Raw genomic sequence first — 13,528 nt, 5'->3', positions numbered from 1 at the left:
TTCTTTAAGTGGCTGCTTCCACAAAGCTGTCAGCCTCAGGTTGCTGTAGTTCGATCCCCACAACACTCCAGCCAGCCAAAAGTGCCCTGAAGGCATCTGAGGAGCAAAAAAAAAAAAAATCCTTATTCCAACAGTAAGACACTAATGCAATCAACCTGTTATACCCAACAAAACTAGCAGGTCAGGGGCCAGGGAGATAGCTCAGTGGAATAAGTGTTTCCCTGGCAAGCACAAGGACCTGAGTTCAATCCCCGGTTCCACCAAAACAAAGAAAAAAATCAAGACATCAGTATGTGACCAATTTTACTTCATTTGTACCTTCTCCTCACACTCTTCAGTTGTTCTTTAGTAAATACTAGATATCCTGGAATCTTATATAGTTATTAATATGCACTATAACATTATTATATATTAATAATATATTATATAAAGAGAATTTGTTGTTGCAGTTGGTTTTGGCATATGATCTTCCTGTGTGGTCCAAACCAACCTAGAACTCCCTACACTGCCCAAGCTACCTACAAGTGTTTTGGGGAAGTTTTTACTTTTTTTTTTTTTAAGACAAGATTTTGCTATGTAGCTCAGGCTGGCTGTAAACTCACTATGTTGTGTAGGTGTAGGAGCCAGGCTGGCCTCGAATCTGTGGCAGTCATCCTGCCTCAGCCTCCCGAGAACTAGGATTCCAGGCATGCACAACCACACTGGATTCCCATACCCAGACTTGTCTTTAAATGTTTTGGTACATGTCTTCATTTAAAAGATAGCATAGCTACATCAACTAAAAAGAAATTAACAGTATTGAAAACAAAATTTTCACCATTCATTTATGGCAACTAGCTGATATGTGTCTCTTTTTAATTTTTTTATTGTGAAATTATTTCAAACTTATACAAGAGCTGTAAAAATACTCGAAAGAGTTACCATATACTCTTACCCAGATTTATTAATTTATAACTGTGTATGTGTGTCACTAGGGAGCCAACCCAAGGCCAGGTAAACCATCAGCAAGTCTTCTGTCACTGAGCTATGCCCCAGCCCAGTTTGTAACATTTTCTTTTGGTATCAGGAATCAAACTCTGGACCTTTCGCTAGCCAGGCAGGTGCTGTGCCACTGAGTCAACATTTTCAGCATTTAACATTTAGTGATATTTGCTTCTTTGTGTGTGTGTGTGTGTGTGTGTGTGTGTGTGTGTAGATTTTTGAGACAGGATCTCACTATGTAGTAGTTCAGGCTGGCCTTGAACTCACTATGTAGCCCAGGCTGGTCTTGCATTTGCAGCAATCCTCCTGCCTCAGCATCCCAAGAGCTGGGGTAACAGGTGTACACCACCACACCCAGTAATATTTGCTTTATAGTTTCCACTCTCTATCACTCTGTATCACCTCTTGAACATTTCAGGTCAGACCATGTTCAAAAAGCACATGTGGCTAGTGGTCACTATATGCATCAGTACAGCTATAAGGGAAAAGTTGACCCAAATGACCCAAATTCAAGTGTCTTTGTTTTCTGAGTTTTTTCTTCTCCTACAGAGAGAAATCTACTTGAGAGTAGGCTACATCATACTCTTTTACTCTGTATGTATTTCTCTTTTTTTGCAGTCCTAGGAATTGAACCCAGGAATTCTCTGTCACTGAGATACAACCCCAGCCCTTCTTATTATTTTATTTTGAGAAAAGATCTCTCTAAAATACCCAGGCTGGGGGCTGGCCAGATAGCCGAGCAGATTAAAGCATCTGCTCAGGCAGATGCATGGACTGGGGTTTGGTCCCCAGCATGCCGTGCCGACCCCACCCCCAGGGTGCACTGAGATGGCAATTGAGACTGGGCTTGGTGGCACACAACTGTAAATTCAGTGCTTGGCAGGCTGAAAACAGGAGGGTCACTGAGTCTGATCTGTGTAGTGAGACCCTGTAGACCCTGTACTAAATAGAAAAAAAATTGAAAAAAATAAAAATTTAAAAAGTAAGGGCTGGGAAGATAGCTCAGTAGAATAAGCACTTGCCTGGCATGCACAAGGGCCTGAGTTCAATCCCTGGTACTACAAATAAATAAATAAATATATAAAATATTGTTTGGGGCCATGAAGATAGTTCAGTGGAATAAGTGCTTGCCTGGCAAGCACAAAGTCTTGAGTTTGATCTGTGGTACCACCAAATAAATAAATAAATGGTACCCAGGCTGGTCCTGAACTTGTGACCCTTCTGCCTTGGTCTCTGCAGTAGCTGCGATTACAGCCCTATACCATCACAACCCCACTTCTGAGCATGTTTTTTTTTTTTTGGGTACTGGGGATCAAACTCAGGAGCTCACACTTGCCAGGCAAGCACTTAAGCTGCTGAGCTGTGTTCCAACCTGTGAACCCAGTTGTTAAGCACAAAAATACTCTCTCACATAGCTACATGACAGTTATTAACTGTTCTCTAAATGAAGGTCCTTACTCCAGTTTTTTTTTTCCTATTCAAGTTTTATCAATTGTTCCAGCAACATATTTCATAGCAGTTTTTCTCTAGTACAAAATCTAGTCCACAGAGATTTCTTGGAAGACGGTGTAGTAGTGAACAGCAGAGAAACACCCTGAGATTTGGTGTCCAGATGCTGGAGTATAGAATGGTGAGGAAAATAAGGAGGAAGTGGGTCCTGAGACCCAGCCAAACTCTGAAGCAGGAATTGAAGCCCATGTGGAGAGTGAAGAGAGAGACTCCTGCCTGGCAAGTGCAAGGACCCGAGTTTGATACGCAGTATGAGAGAGAGAGAGAGAGAGAGAGAGAGAGAGAGAGAGAGAGAGAGAGAGAGAGATTCTGGAACCCACAGACACACAGTGACTACTGGTTACCCCAGAGGCCTCTGCAGAGATACACACCAGTGGTATAGAGCAGTGGGCATAGTTGGATGCTTGGTGAGTTATTTGGGATCAGAGCTTCCTCAGAAGAGGGTGACTGGCTGTTGGCCATCTTGGAGAGAAGGCAACTGAGCTCAGAACTCAGCAGCTGTGGGCTGACTATACCCAGCGGCTCCCAGCATCAGGGTGGGGTGGAATTGAGTTCAAGTTGTCAGGATGTTGGAGATCCAAGCTCAAACCAGCAGGGAGCAGAGTCCAAGCCAGCAGGAAGCACATGGAGCGTTGTAGGTTGAACAAATCAGGTTCCAGCCTCACAGCCAGAGAACCAGCCTAAACTTCAGTGGGGCAAAGGTGCAGGCTTGGTGGGATTACTCAATGCCCTGAGGTAAATCTACTACTGGGTTGCTGAGATTAATCAACACAGATGTGGGCTCTGTCTGCCCACTTGGTCTACCAGTGACCGCAGAGACATGCCCTGATGTGGACATTTTTTTCTTGTCTTGTCTTTTTTTTCTTTTTCCTGGATTGTTTGTTCCTGTTTTTATAATAATGACAATACTTTTTCTAGTTCTTTGTTCTGTCCTTGTTTTTATTTCTTCCCTCTTTCCCTCCTTTCTTCTTTACCAGTTTCCCAAAGTTCATGTTATCTTCATTTGCCTGCCAGCCTTGCTTCTAATCTATCTCTTCCTCTTCTTCATTTTGTTTATTTTCCACCACCCCATTTAAAGTTTTCCCCCTTAGGGTAATATTGCCATATTGAGGACATATTTACTTTATACAATTTTCTGCTTTTTAAAATTTTTTTTCTGCTTTTTTTTAGATTTTGTTATATAACCACAAATCTAGTTCACATGGTTAAAGGCAGAAATTTATTTATTTATTTTTATTGAGAAATAAATATGAATGAGACAGTTTCACAGCTGATTAATAGGACAGTTTTGATAATCCAATACATTGTACATTGTTATCTTCTTAGTGGTTATCCATAGTACAAGAAGCAGACAGGATAATCTGTCCAAACACTGTTAGTACACCTCTTTCTTCTCATTGAATTAAGCGAAAGTAGCTGTAAATTTATCCTATTTTGTATATATAAATACAAAATGATCTTTCCTTTGTATCCTTTTTTTTTTTGTCCTGTCAGAGGTGAATATTCTATTGGCATCTACATACTATAGGTGTTTGAACTCAACTCAACAATCTAACACTGGCTAGCAGTCCATAATATTAGTGGGTTATCCTCAGAAGTTATTGACTTGAGCCTTTTACAGCTCATCGTATTAATATGAATTTACTTCATATACTTTGTTTTTATACTTTACTGCTGGATGGTTAAGACCAAGATATAGCAAGACCTATATACTCAGAATTGTAACTTTTGTATCTGATAAGGTCAGCCAAGTACTCTCAGGATTTATCCTGTAGCCCTGTACGGCCCTTTGTACATCCAAAGGAAGAAAATTAATGCCACAGCCTGTCATTTTCTAGGCTGTGTTTGATGTTATTATCACCAACTGTACCATGTTAGCCAAGATGACATTGTTATTCTTGGTATGCCAAGGCTGAGATTGCCTGAGGGTCGTAACTCTCCCGAGTTCAAGGCTAGCCTGAACTACATAGCAAGACCATCTTAAACAACAAAACTTTCCTTCATCTAGGTTCCTAAGTGGAGAAATTGCTTGATTTCCTCAAGTCACCATTATTACCAGAAAACCTTTCCTGGAACCAACCTACTTCCAGGTACTTCAGCAGGATGGTGTGGACCAACAGTTTGAGGGGGCAGTAGGAGGGACAGGAGATACAGTGTTGTGGAGCATGCACTCCAAAAATGTTGGACACAAGGGATAAAGAGATGAACCAAAGCAAGGAACCCCAAGCTCTTATGTGGGAGAAAATAAAACATGTGGAAAAGACATGAAGATCTGGGCATGATGGTGCCCACCTATAAACTCAGCACTCGCAAAGGCTGAAGCAGGAGGATCACCAAATTGAGCCACCCGAGGAATTCGGGCACTTTAGTGAGAACTTGTCTCAAGGTTAAAAAGTAACAAAACTGAGTATGGTATTGCAGTTGTAATCCCAGCACTGGGGAAACTGAGGCAGGAGGAGTCCCTTTAGTTCCAGGCCAGGCTCAGTCACATAGTGAGTTCACAGCCAGCCTGAAATGCATAGTAAGACCCTATTTTTTGGGTTTTGGGTTTTTTTTTTGTATTTTAGGAAAGGGTCTACAGAGTGTTCAGGGTCTCACTACTAGATTGGATTTTTAGTGATCTGCCTATTTACAGCCTCCCAAGAGCTGGGATTACAGGCGTGCGCCACCACGCCCAGTCTCAATTGTCATCTCGGCAGGTACCGGTCCCGGGGGTGGGGGGACCAGCAGGGCAGGCCCAGTGATCAACCTCCAGCCCCTGTGCCGGCTTGCAGGCGCTTTAATCCGCTGAGCTATTTGGCCTGCCCATGGCCCTATCTTAAAAATAAAATAAAATGAAATAAATAAAGCAAAACACAACACAAAGTGTGCTGCTGTGTTCTGTCCTGCATGGTGGCCCACCTTCACACTGCACAGGGTGTATGTCTTTTCCTACTTTTACTTGGCACAAACCCACTCTGCAGATCTTTTTTCTCGTTTTACATTTCATAAAACTTTGCTACCATTAAGCAAAACAAAGCAAAACAAAACAAAACAAAAACATATTAATAAGTGTTGGGTAGCTCGGTGGGAAGGCCCTGAGATGAAACCCTGTACTGAAAACCTTGAGGGCCAGTGGTGCCTGAAGCACAAGGATCAAAGGCTGGAAAAGCAGAGGCCAGGATCGAATGACAATCAGGACGAGATCATGCAGGCGCCTGCAGGCCACGGTCACAAGTTTCATTTTCATTCTGAGGACAATAAAACGACATATTATTTATTCTGTAACTGCCTAAGGCATTTTCATTCCAATTTTATAGACAGGATCAAACTGGACGGTATGCTAAGTGGGATCATCCACTAAAGGTGTGAGCAGGGTCTACGAAAATCCTTCGGGACGCGGGTCCTAGAGGTCGTCTCCTCCAGCCACTGTCCCTCCCGCCCTAGCGCCGGACTCCCCACGGCCGGGCGGATACTGAGCATGCGCCGTTAGCTGACGGAAGCCGAGAGGGAAGGGGGCGGGGCCGAGGCTGGCGGGCGCGGGGAAAATGGCGGCGGCGGCAGCGGCTGCGACAAACGGGGCCGGAGGGAGCAGCGGGATGGAGGTGGATGCTGCAGGTAACGGGCCGTGTTGGTTCGCGTCTGGAGAGACCATTTCGGGGTGCGTTAAGGCCTTTCTACCCGTGACAGGAACGGCATCTCTTCCTGGGTACCTTGGAGGAGAGACAGAGGGCCCAGGGTCTGCCCTCCCTCCTTCCCATCTCCAGGGAAGAACGTGGGGCGCGGACTGCCACTCTGTCCTTTCCCTCCACCCATAGTAGTCCCTAGCGTGATGGCCTCCGGCGTGACGGGCAGCGTTTCCGTCGCTCTTCATCCCCTTGTCATTCTCAACATCTCAGACCACTGGATCCGCATGCGCTCCCAGGAGGGGCGTCCAGTACAGGGTGAGTGTTCTGCATACTTGTCCAGCTCTCTGCCTTGGTCCCTTGCCCCAACCATTGAGCTTTCCGTCCTTACAAAACCTGATTCCTCCTCCCCCTAGTTACTGTTTCCCCAAGGTTCACACTGGCCCCAGACCCTCAGGTGAGTGTTTTACCCTCACCTGTTCCGTTTCATTCTCTTCCCCAGTGATTGGAGCTCTAATTGGGAAACAGGAAGGCCGAAATATCGAGGTGATGAACTCCTTTGAGCTGCTGTCCCACACTGTGGAAGAGAAGATTATCATTGACAAGGAATATTATTACACCAAGGAGGAGCAGTGTGAGAGGGGAATTGAAGTGGGGAAGAGAGTGGGAGTTGGGGTGTGTGTGCAAGGGGGGGGATCCAGAGGGGTTGGGAGGGAGCAAACGAGAGGAGGATAACGAAGGGATAATAGAGAAATCTGAAGGGATCTACGTGGGGAAAGGAAGCACTGTCAGGTATTCCTCCAAGTGAAAGAAGACAACCTGGAAGGGAATATTCTAAACTGAACCAAAATTTGAGAAGGTAGCAGGGTAAATAGACACCAGGAGCTTCAAACTGAGGAAGGGTGGTTTAAAGAAATACTATGTTCTTTGGCCCCCTCCTCTCCAGTTAAACAGGTATTCAAGGAGCTGGAATTTCTGGGTTGGTATACCACAGGGGGGCCACCTGACCCCTCCGACATCCACGTCCATAAGCAGGTATGCATGCTCAGGATTGTGCATGCTGGGGCAGACTTGAGGATGGAGGGGAAGATGGAAGACGGAGATTCACCTTGCTGTTTGTTGCCCCTCTCTTCCAGGTGTGTGAGATAATTGAGAGCCCCCTCTTTCTTAAATTGAATCCTATGACCAAGCACACAGATGTGAGTATTCTGACCCCAGTCCCACTTTGCCCTGCTTGTCTGTCCTATGCCTATCTTTTCTCCTCATTCTCTGCTATATTTTATTGAGTGACACATTTCTTCTGTACTGGAAAGTGCCAGGATTGAATCCATGTCACCACTTATGAGTTGTGTGACTTTGAGTTGGTCATTAAACCTCTAACCAGCATTGTCACATGTAAAGTAGACATGATTCCTACTTCACTGGGTTCTTTTTGTCTGTTCCTTTTGTCTTTTAGAGACAAGGTTTCACTGTGCTGTTCAGGCTGGCCTTGAGCTCACTTTCTAGCCCAGGCTGGCCTTGAACTTGCAACAGTCCTCCTGTCTCAGCCTCCTGAGTGCTGGGATTATAGGCATGTGCCACCATGCCCAGCTTTTACTGGGTTCTTAGGGAAACTAGATGAAAGAGAATGTGTGAAAGGGCCTAGGCCATTGGAGCAGAGTATAGATTCTGGAGTTTGCCTTTAATAAGAACTGTTTTCCATTTGTTCTTTACAGCTGCCTGTCAGTGTTTTTGAGTCTGTCATCGATATAATCAATGGTGAGGTAGGCATATACTACCCTTCAACCTTCAGATTCTGCTCTTGGCCTGTTTCCTGCTTCTGACTCTCCCTGTGTGGGATCCTGTACCCTGCAGGCCACCATGCTGTTTGCTGAGCTGACCTACACCCTGGCCACTGAGGAAGCTGAACGCATTGGTGTAGACCATGTGGCCCGAATGACAGCAACAGGCAGTGGAGAGAACTCTACTGGTAAAGGAGGGAGATTCCTTGGAAGGGGTAGAAGGGTCACCACGTGGTTTCTTAGCTGTCAACTGTCCCCTTATAGTGGCTGAACATTTGATAGCACAGCATAGCGCCATCAAGATGCTGCACAGCCGTGTCAAGCTCATCTTGGAATATGTCAAGGCCTCTGAAGCAGGTAGGACAGGCACCTCCCTGGCACCTCACCATTTTTTTATGAGACGTGACAGCATCAGCATCATTGCAGCATTTTTACACCCTTAGGAGAAGTCCCCTTCAACCACGAGATCCTGCGGGAGGCCTATGCTCTGTGTCACTGCCTTCCAGTGCTCAGCACAGACAAATTCAAGACGGACTTTTATGATGTGAGTGTAAACCTTTAATGGGGAGGCGGGGCTTACCCATCATCTGTAGGGCAGGGTATGGGACTCTTGTCCCCTGGGCATGATGTGGGGTACCCTTTGGGGAACTGGTTCCTTTTCCCTCCTAGCAATGCAACGATGTGGGGCTCATGGCCTACCTTGGTACCATCACCAAAACTTGCAACACCATGAACCAGTTTGTGAACAAATTCAACGTCCTCTACGACCGACAAGGCATCGGCAGGCGAATGCGGGGGCTCTTCTTCTAACAAGGGTATCTGAAGAGATTGTGCACATGGGTCAGACAAATGTCCTGAGGGGGCCAGGCGCTATACTCTTTAGAAACTGCTGTCAATAAAAGGAGAGCAGCCCCTTAGCACCCCTTCCCAGTGGCTTTGTCCTCTCTGTTAGGCCCCAAATGGGTCTCTCAACTTGGACCTTCAAAAGGATGCTTTTCTTTCAGCCTTGCTCAGAGGCAGAGATCCTGTTTATTGTCAGCTCTTCATGATTCCCTTCAGTGACCACAAATTCACATGAGGTGACTGTATGTTTATTCAGGTTGAATTTTAAGACTGAAGTCAAAAGATTGCCTGCTTCTACCTACCCGGTCTACCCGGTGTATGTTGTCCCTTAATGCCACCCTGATATCAGCTTACCAAAGCCAACTCTACAAACCTGTTTTTCCCAGCGAAATTTTTTTTTTTGGCTGTACCAGGGACTGAACTTGGGACCCTGTGCTTGCCAAGCAAGCACTTATTCTACTGAGCGATCTCCCTGGCCTCCCAAGCTAAATTTCATTGGAAGTGTTTTTCACATAAAAAAAGAATATTAAGCACATTTTCACAATAGGCAGTTCAAACCTTTGACCTATGGGCACTGTTAATTTTATCAAAAGGGAGTAGTTTTTGTCTGCATGTACTACATTGCTATGAGGCAGTGTCCTGTTTTACAGATGAGGCCAGGAAGGGGTCTTTAAAGATTAGATTGAATGTATACACTTGTGTGCCAGGCCATACACTCCCACATCACTGCAGTTCCCATTTATATTCTCAAATAGGGCTGTAAGAGTTGACCCATGAGCCAAGTGTGTGATGGGAACATTTAAGAAACAAGCCAAATGTGGTGCACTGTAAGCCCAACTACTCAGGAGGCAGAGGCACCTGTTTGCATTGTACACAAAGCCTTTAGGCTAGATTCCAGTAAGAGTAACTGGACTGGGAGTGTTGGCACACACCTGCAATCCCAGCACTCCACCAGCCTGACTCAGTGACAAAACAGAATGAAGCTGGCAACTCATATGGGTGCTGTATCCAGTGACTGGGACACACTGAGGTTAGGGGGCAAAAAGGGGCAGGAGCCTGAGAAGGAAAACAGGAAGGGCATATGAAAAAGTGAAGCCCCAGCCTAAACTAAAGCTGTTACAGCAGGGACAGGGTATTTTCTGGCTGCTTCTCAGTCTATACTTGTGCTTAGAGGTTAAGACATCAGTTACATCATTTTGAGTGGATGAAATCAAAACAATCACACTGTATGAGCCTATACATCAAACTGCTGAAGTAGGCATAGTTTGGAAAATGACACTCAATGTAACTTTATTAGCAAAAAGCATGAAAGGAAGTACAATGTGGGAAAAAGGGGGGTCTCCATCTCCTTCAGGATATTACACCTTAAGAAGGGGCAGCTTAGAATTCCATCACAAGTGGGGCCCAGCGTCCCCCACAGGATGTCATCAGACAAAGGTGATCCGTGTGCGCGAAGCATTGACCTGCCAGACATTTAACTCCTCGTATTCGTCTAGAGCCGCTTGGAATTGGGCAGGTGTGAAGCCACGTGATATGCAGCGCTGCTCTGCCTCAGAAAACCGGACACTTCGGCCCCCTGAGACCAGTTCACGGACAGTGGCAAATATCACATCTGCTGGCCTCTGGGTCCTGAAGGAAACACATGAGTTTGTAAGATCAGGGCATACACCAGGACACTCAGCAGCAAAGATGGTGGCTGGTGTTAAAATACTGAGGCCATCCTCATGCTTGTGGACACAGAAGCCACAAAGATAAAGTGAAAGAAACTGCTCAAGAAACTCAAGGTGACCAGTCTGATCTTTCATTAAGCCACTCACCTAGCTGTCTGCCCCTTGTCGCCTAGCAGTGAGTCCTTTGACATCTCCATTAGTCTTATGGCTTCGTTCACATCTTCCTTCTCTACTGTGTCCACCATTCGCAGGCGTGCCTAAGGGGAAGCCAGGGGAAGAGATGGAGACGGGGAGGGAAGGGATCCCGCATGTTCCAATTTAAGGCTGGCCAAGCTGTGTGTTGCCTACTGTGTCTTAGGACAAAGTGAGGATCCCACCCTTCACCCCCATCCGTAGTGTTGGGCCGGCACTGTCAGACCGAGACAAGTGCAATGCCCAGGGCAGCGTCCAGCAATTGCCCAAGTCTCCGCCTCTCAACACTGGCCAGTCCCGGTGTTCAGCTGTCCTGTGAGGGAGACCAGACCCTTCTGAACTCCACTGAGCTCCCACCATGACAGAGGGAGCCTGGGCAGCTCAGCCAAGATGCCTGGCAGAGGCTGTGTCCTGGGGGCTCGGGAAGTGCTAGCTCAGCAGTAGGTCAGGTAATCACACTACCTGCACGAACAGCACTTTGGAGCCCCCATGACGAAGGTCCAAGACGTGAGGACAGAAATGAAGGTTTATAGCACAGGCTCTAGTGTATGGGACGAGATGACCCTCCTCCCCCGCAGGCTGCTGCAGTGAGGCCTTTCCCTCCATGGGCGCTGTGCATGCCCTGCTGGAGCAGCAAGTACCCACAGTGCGGTAGCACAGAGGACCACTATCTGCACTGTCAGCACTTTAGCCCCAGCAGGGCCAGTGGGAAGGAGGTGGCCGTGTTAAGGCGAGGATCACGTTGGGGGCAGCTGCCAGACAGGGTCACCCTTCAGCACAACAGGGACTGGCACTCACCAAGGCAGTGGAAAGTCGGAGGATAGCCAGCAGGGTCCGGGCAGAGGTATAGGTGGCATCCTTACTAGCCCAAGCCTCTCGCCTCATCTCCACATACGCTGCTGTGATATAGTCAGCCAGAGACTCGGGCACAGTGGGCTGCTTCTCGCGGCACATAGCTATGTACCGTCTGTGGGAGAAAAACTTGGTGGGAAAGCAGAAGAGATGAGGATGACACCGCACAGGCATTTTTTTTCCCCTCCCTAAAGGTTTTCATTTCAATCGATCATATGATTGGCGTTTTCCCCCCTTCCTCAAACGTTTCCGTTTCAAAAATTAAGATTTAAGTAGGAGAAAAAACAGTGAATGATTTTACTTGGCTTGGTTATCACTGAGGGTTTTCGCCAAATGTCAGGTTCCAATGCATTCTGAACTACTTCCAATTTTTCAAGAAAATGGCCTTTGCAAAAGCAAAAATCCACTTGCCAGTCTCTTACTCTGAGCTTAAGGGTTAGCTAAAGCCAACAGAAATATTCTGTTTACAAACAACAGGTCTAAAGGGACTGTGGAGAAAAGGAGATAACCAAAGTTCTCAGTGGTCTCCACACTCTTCTCAGGCAGGGTATGTGTGTTCACTATTCTCAGGTTGAGAAATGTCAAAAGGGAAGGGACAGTGGTAAAAACTACACTCCCTGAGATTTACTCAACAGACATGTGGCCTGAGATACTGCCATGCATTGGGGCTTCCTTGGGGCACACTGGTTCTACCCAGCCCTACCTCATAAGCTTCATGTCCAAAGGTTCAAACTTGGCAGGGGGTTGCCGGCTGTGCTGGTGCACGTAAGTGATGTGCTGGGCCAACCTGAAAAGAGGCAAGAAAAGAACACTCTAGGACTGCCTAACTTAGTATCCCCCTCCCACCCCCCACTCTACCTCTTCCTCATAGCATAGCAGGAACAGACTTTCTAAGACTCCTTCCAAATCAGCACCTCAGGCTTGACCCTTTACCTCTCAAATAACTAGATGCCAGCCTGTTTTAAGAGGCAGCATCTCTGGAATTTCAGATAGACAAAGGCTTTTTCTAATTTCACCTCCCTCCCTCCAGCCCAGCAAGAGTTCTTTTGGTGCTGAGCTTCATTCACCGGAGGTCATTGTCTCGGTCAGGCCGGTCCTGAATCAGCCAGAGAAGGTCAAATCGAGAGAGCAGTGCAGCCGGAAGCTGTATGTTCTGTTCCAGGCTGCGGCGGGGATTGTAGCGCCCATAGGCAGGATTGGCAGCGGCCAGGATGGAGCAGCGGGCATTGAGTGTGGTGAGAATGCCAGCCTTGGCAATGGAGATGGTCTGCTGCTCCATGACTTCATGGATGGCTGTGCGGTCAGCCTCGGCCATCTTGTCGAACTCATCGATGCAGCACACGCCCTGGTCAGCCAGCACCAGGGCCCCGCCCTCTAAGGTCAGCTCTCTGCTCACAGAGTCTCTCAGAACAGCTGCAGTGAGCCCTACTCCAGAGGAGCCCCGGCCTGTTGTATACTGGCCTGGAAGGGAAGAAAGGAAATAGGAAGGAAGAAAGAAAGAAGCAAGACATGGAGCCAGTGAAGGAAGACCTGTACTGGAAGTGCTTGCTCCAGGCCAGGCCTTCCTGAGGTGGTTGCAAAGTAAGGGTGCCAGCCTGGCAACACTGCCCTTTCCCCTCCCCATCAGGCCTCTACTTCCCAACCACAAACTTCCCAGCTTTTCAACAAACTGCTCTTGCCCTATGCCTACTCACTGCGGGGTGCCAGGCGATCAATGTAAGACAGCAGCTGAGACTTGGCCACACCAGGATCCCCCATCAGGCAGATGTTGATGTTGCCTGGAAGAGAAGGAAGCCATGAGTGACCCTTCTGCTGCAAGCTGTCCAACAAGAACACTTTTGCCTCACTCCTGTATTTCACGTTACCTGTTCTAAACAACATCCAGGTAGCCAACAAACCAAGATGCCAGATGTTATTTTGTGAGCTACATGGACACCAGCTCATGTTGCCGTTTTTCCTCCCAACCGACTCCATCTATGAAAAACTTCTTTTCCTCCTTACCTCTGATTTTCATGCCTCGAGGAGACTGGTCCACACCACCCACCAGCAGCAATAAGAGGGCCTTCTTTACATCTTCATGCCCATATATCTCTGG

General features: G+C 47.1%; 2 protein-coding genes across 9 annotated transcripts in view; one reads left to right on the top strand and one right to left on the bottom strand.

The window, feature by feature from the left end:
- The first annotated feature begins 5,992 nt into the window (after positions 1 to 5,992).
- Positions 5,993 to 10,300, top strand: Cops6 (COP9 signalosome subunit 6). Of its 2 annotated transcripts, XM_023714516.1 has the most exons (11): positions 5,993 to 6,087; positions 6,288 to 6,413; positions 6,598 to 6,729; positions 7,042 to 7,130; positions 7,232 to 7,294; positions 7,811 to 7,858; positions 7,950 to 8,064; positions 8,141 to 8,233; positions 8,320 to 8,420; positions 8,546 to 8,691; positions 10,216 to 10,300. In XM_023714516.1, exons 1-10 carry the CDS (start codon positions 6,018 to 6,020, stop codon positions 8,684 to 8,686), a joined length of 978 nt encoding a protein of 325 aa, XP_023570284.1. In that variant the 5' UTR covers positions 5,993 to 6,017; the 3' UTR covers positions 8,687 to 8,691; positions 10,216 to 10,300. The 2 variants fall into 2 exon arrangements, with proteins under 2 accessions (XP_023570284.1, XP_004630574.1); XM_004630517.2 differs by lacking the exon at positions 10,216 to 10,300 and having other exon boundaries at positions 8,546 to 8,796.
- Mcm7 (minichromosome maintenance complex component 7) overlaps positions 9,350 to 13,528 on the bottom strand; it is an 8,137-nt gene continuing 3,958 nt past the window's right edge. For 6 of the 7 annotated variants that reach the window (XM_023714506.1, XM_023714512.1, XM_023714511.1 and 3 more), the window contains exons 10-16: positions 13,435 to 13,477; positions 13,128 to 13,211; positions 12,501 to 12,894; positions 12,137 to 12,220; positions 11,380 to 11,548; positions 10,537 to 10,646; positions 9,350 to 10,348 (exon numbers count right to left, since the gene is read on the bottom strand). In XM_023714506.1, the coding sequence (XP_023570274.1) occupies positions 10,147 to 10,348; positions 10,537 to 10,646; positions 11,380 to 11,548; positions 12,137 to 12,220; positions 12,501 to 12,894; positions 13,128 to 13,211; positions 13,435 to 13,477 (1,086 nt within the window). In that variant the 3' untranslated portion in view covers positions 9,350 to 10,146. Of the gene's footprint in view, positions 10,349 to 10,536; positions 10,647 to 11,379; positions 11,549 to 12,136; positions 12,221 to 12,500; positions 12,895 to 13,127; positions 13,214 to 13,434; positions 13,478 to 13,528 lie in introns of all 7 variants that reach the window. The other variant, XM_004630516.2, reaches the window with a different exon arrangement.

The sequence above is a fragment of the Octodon degus genome, unplaced genomic scaffold, assembly GCF_000260255.1.
Source record: "Octodon degus isolate 3935 unplaced genomic scaffold, OctDeg1.0 scaffold00035, whole genome shotgun sequence".
In the NCBI taxonomy this organism is placed as follows: domain Eukaryota; kingdom Metazoa; phylum Chordata; class Mammalia; order Rodentia; family Octodontidae; genus Octodon; species Octodon degus.
The sequence above is the reverse complement of the archived record's forward strand: the minus strand, read 5'-3'. Positions and strand labels throughout refer to the sequence as shown.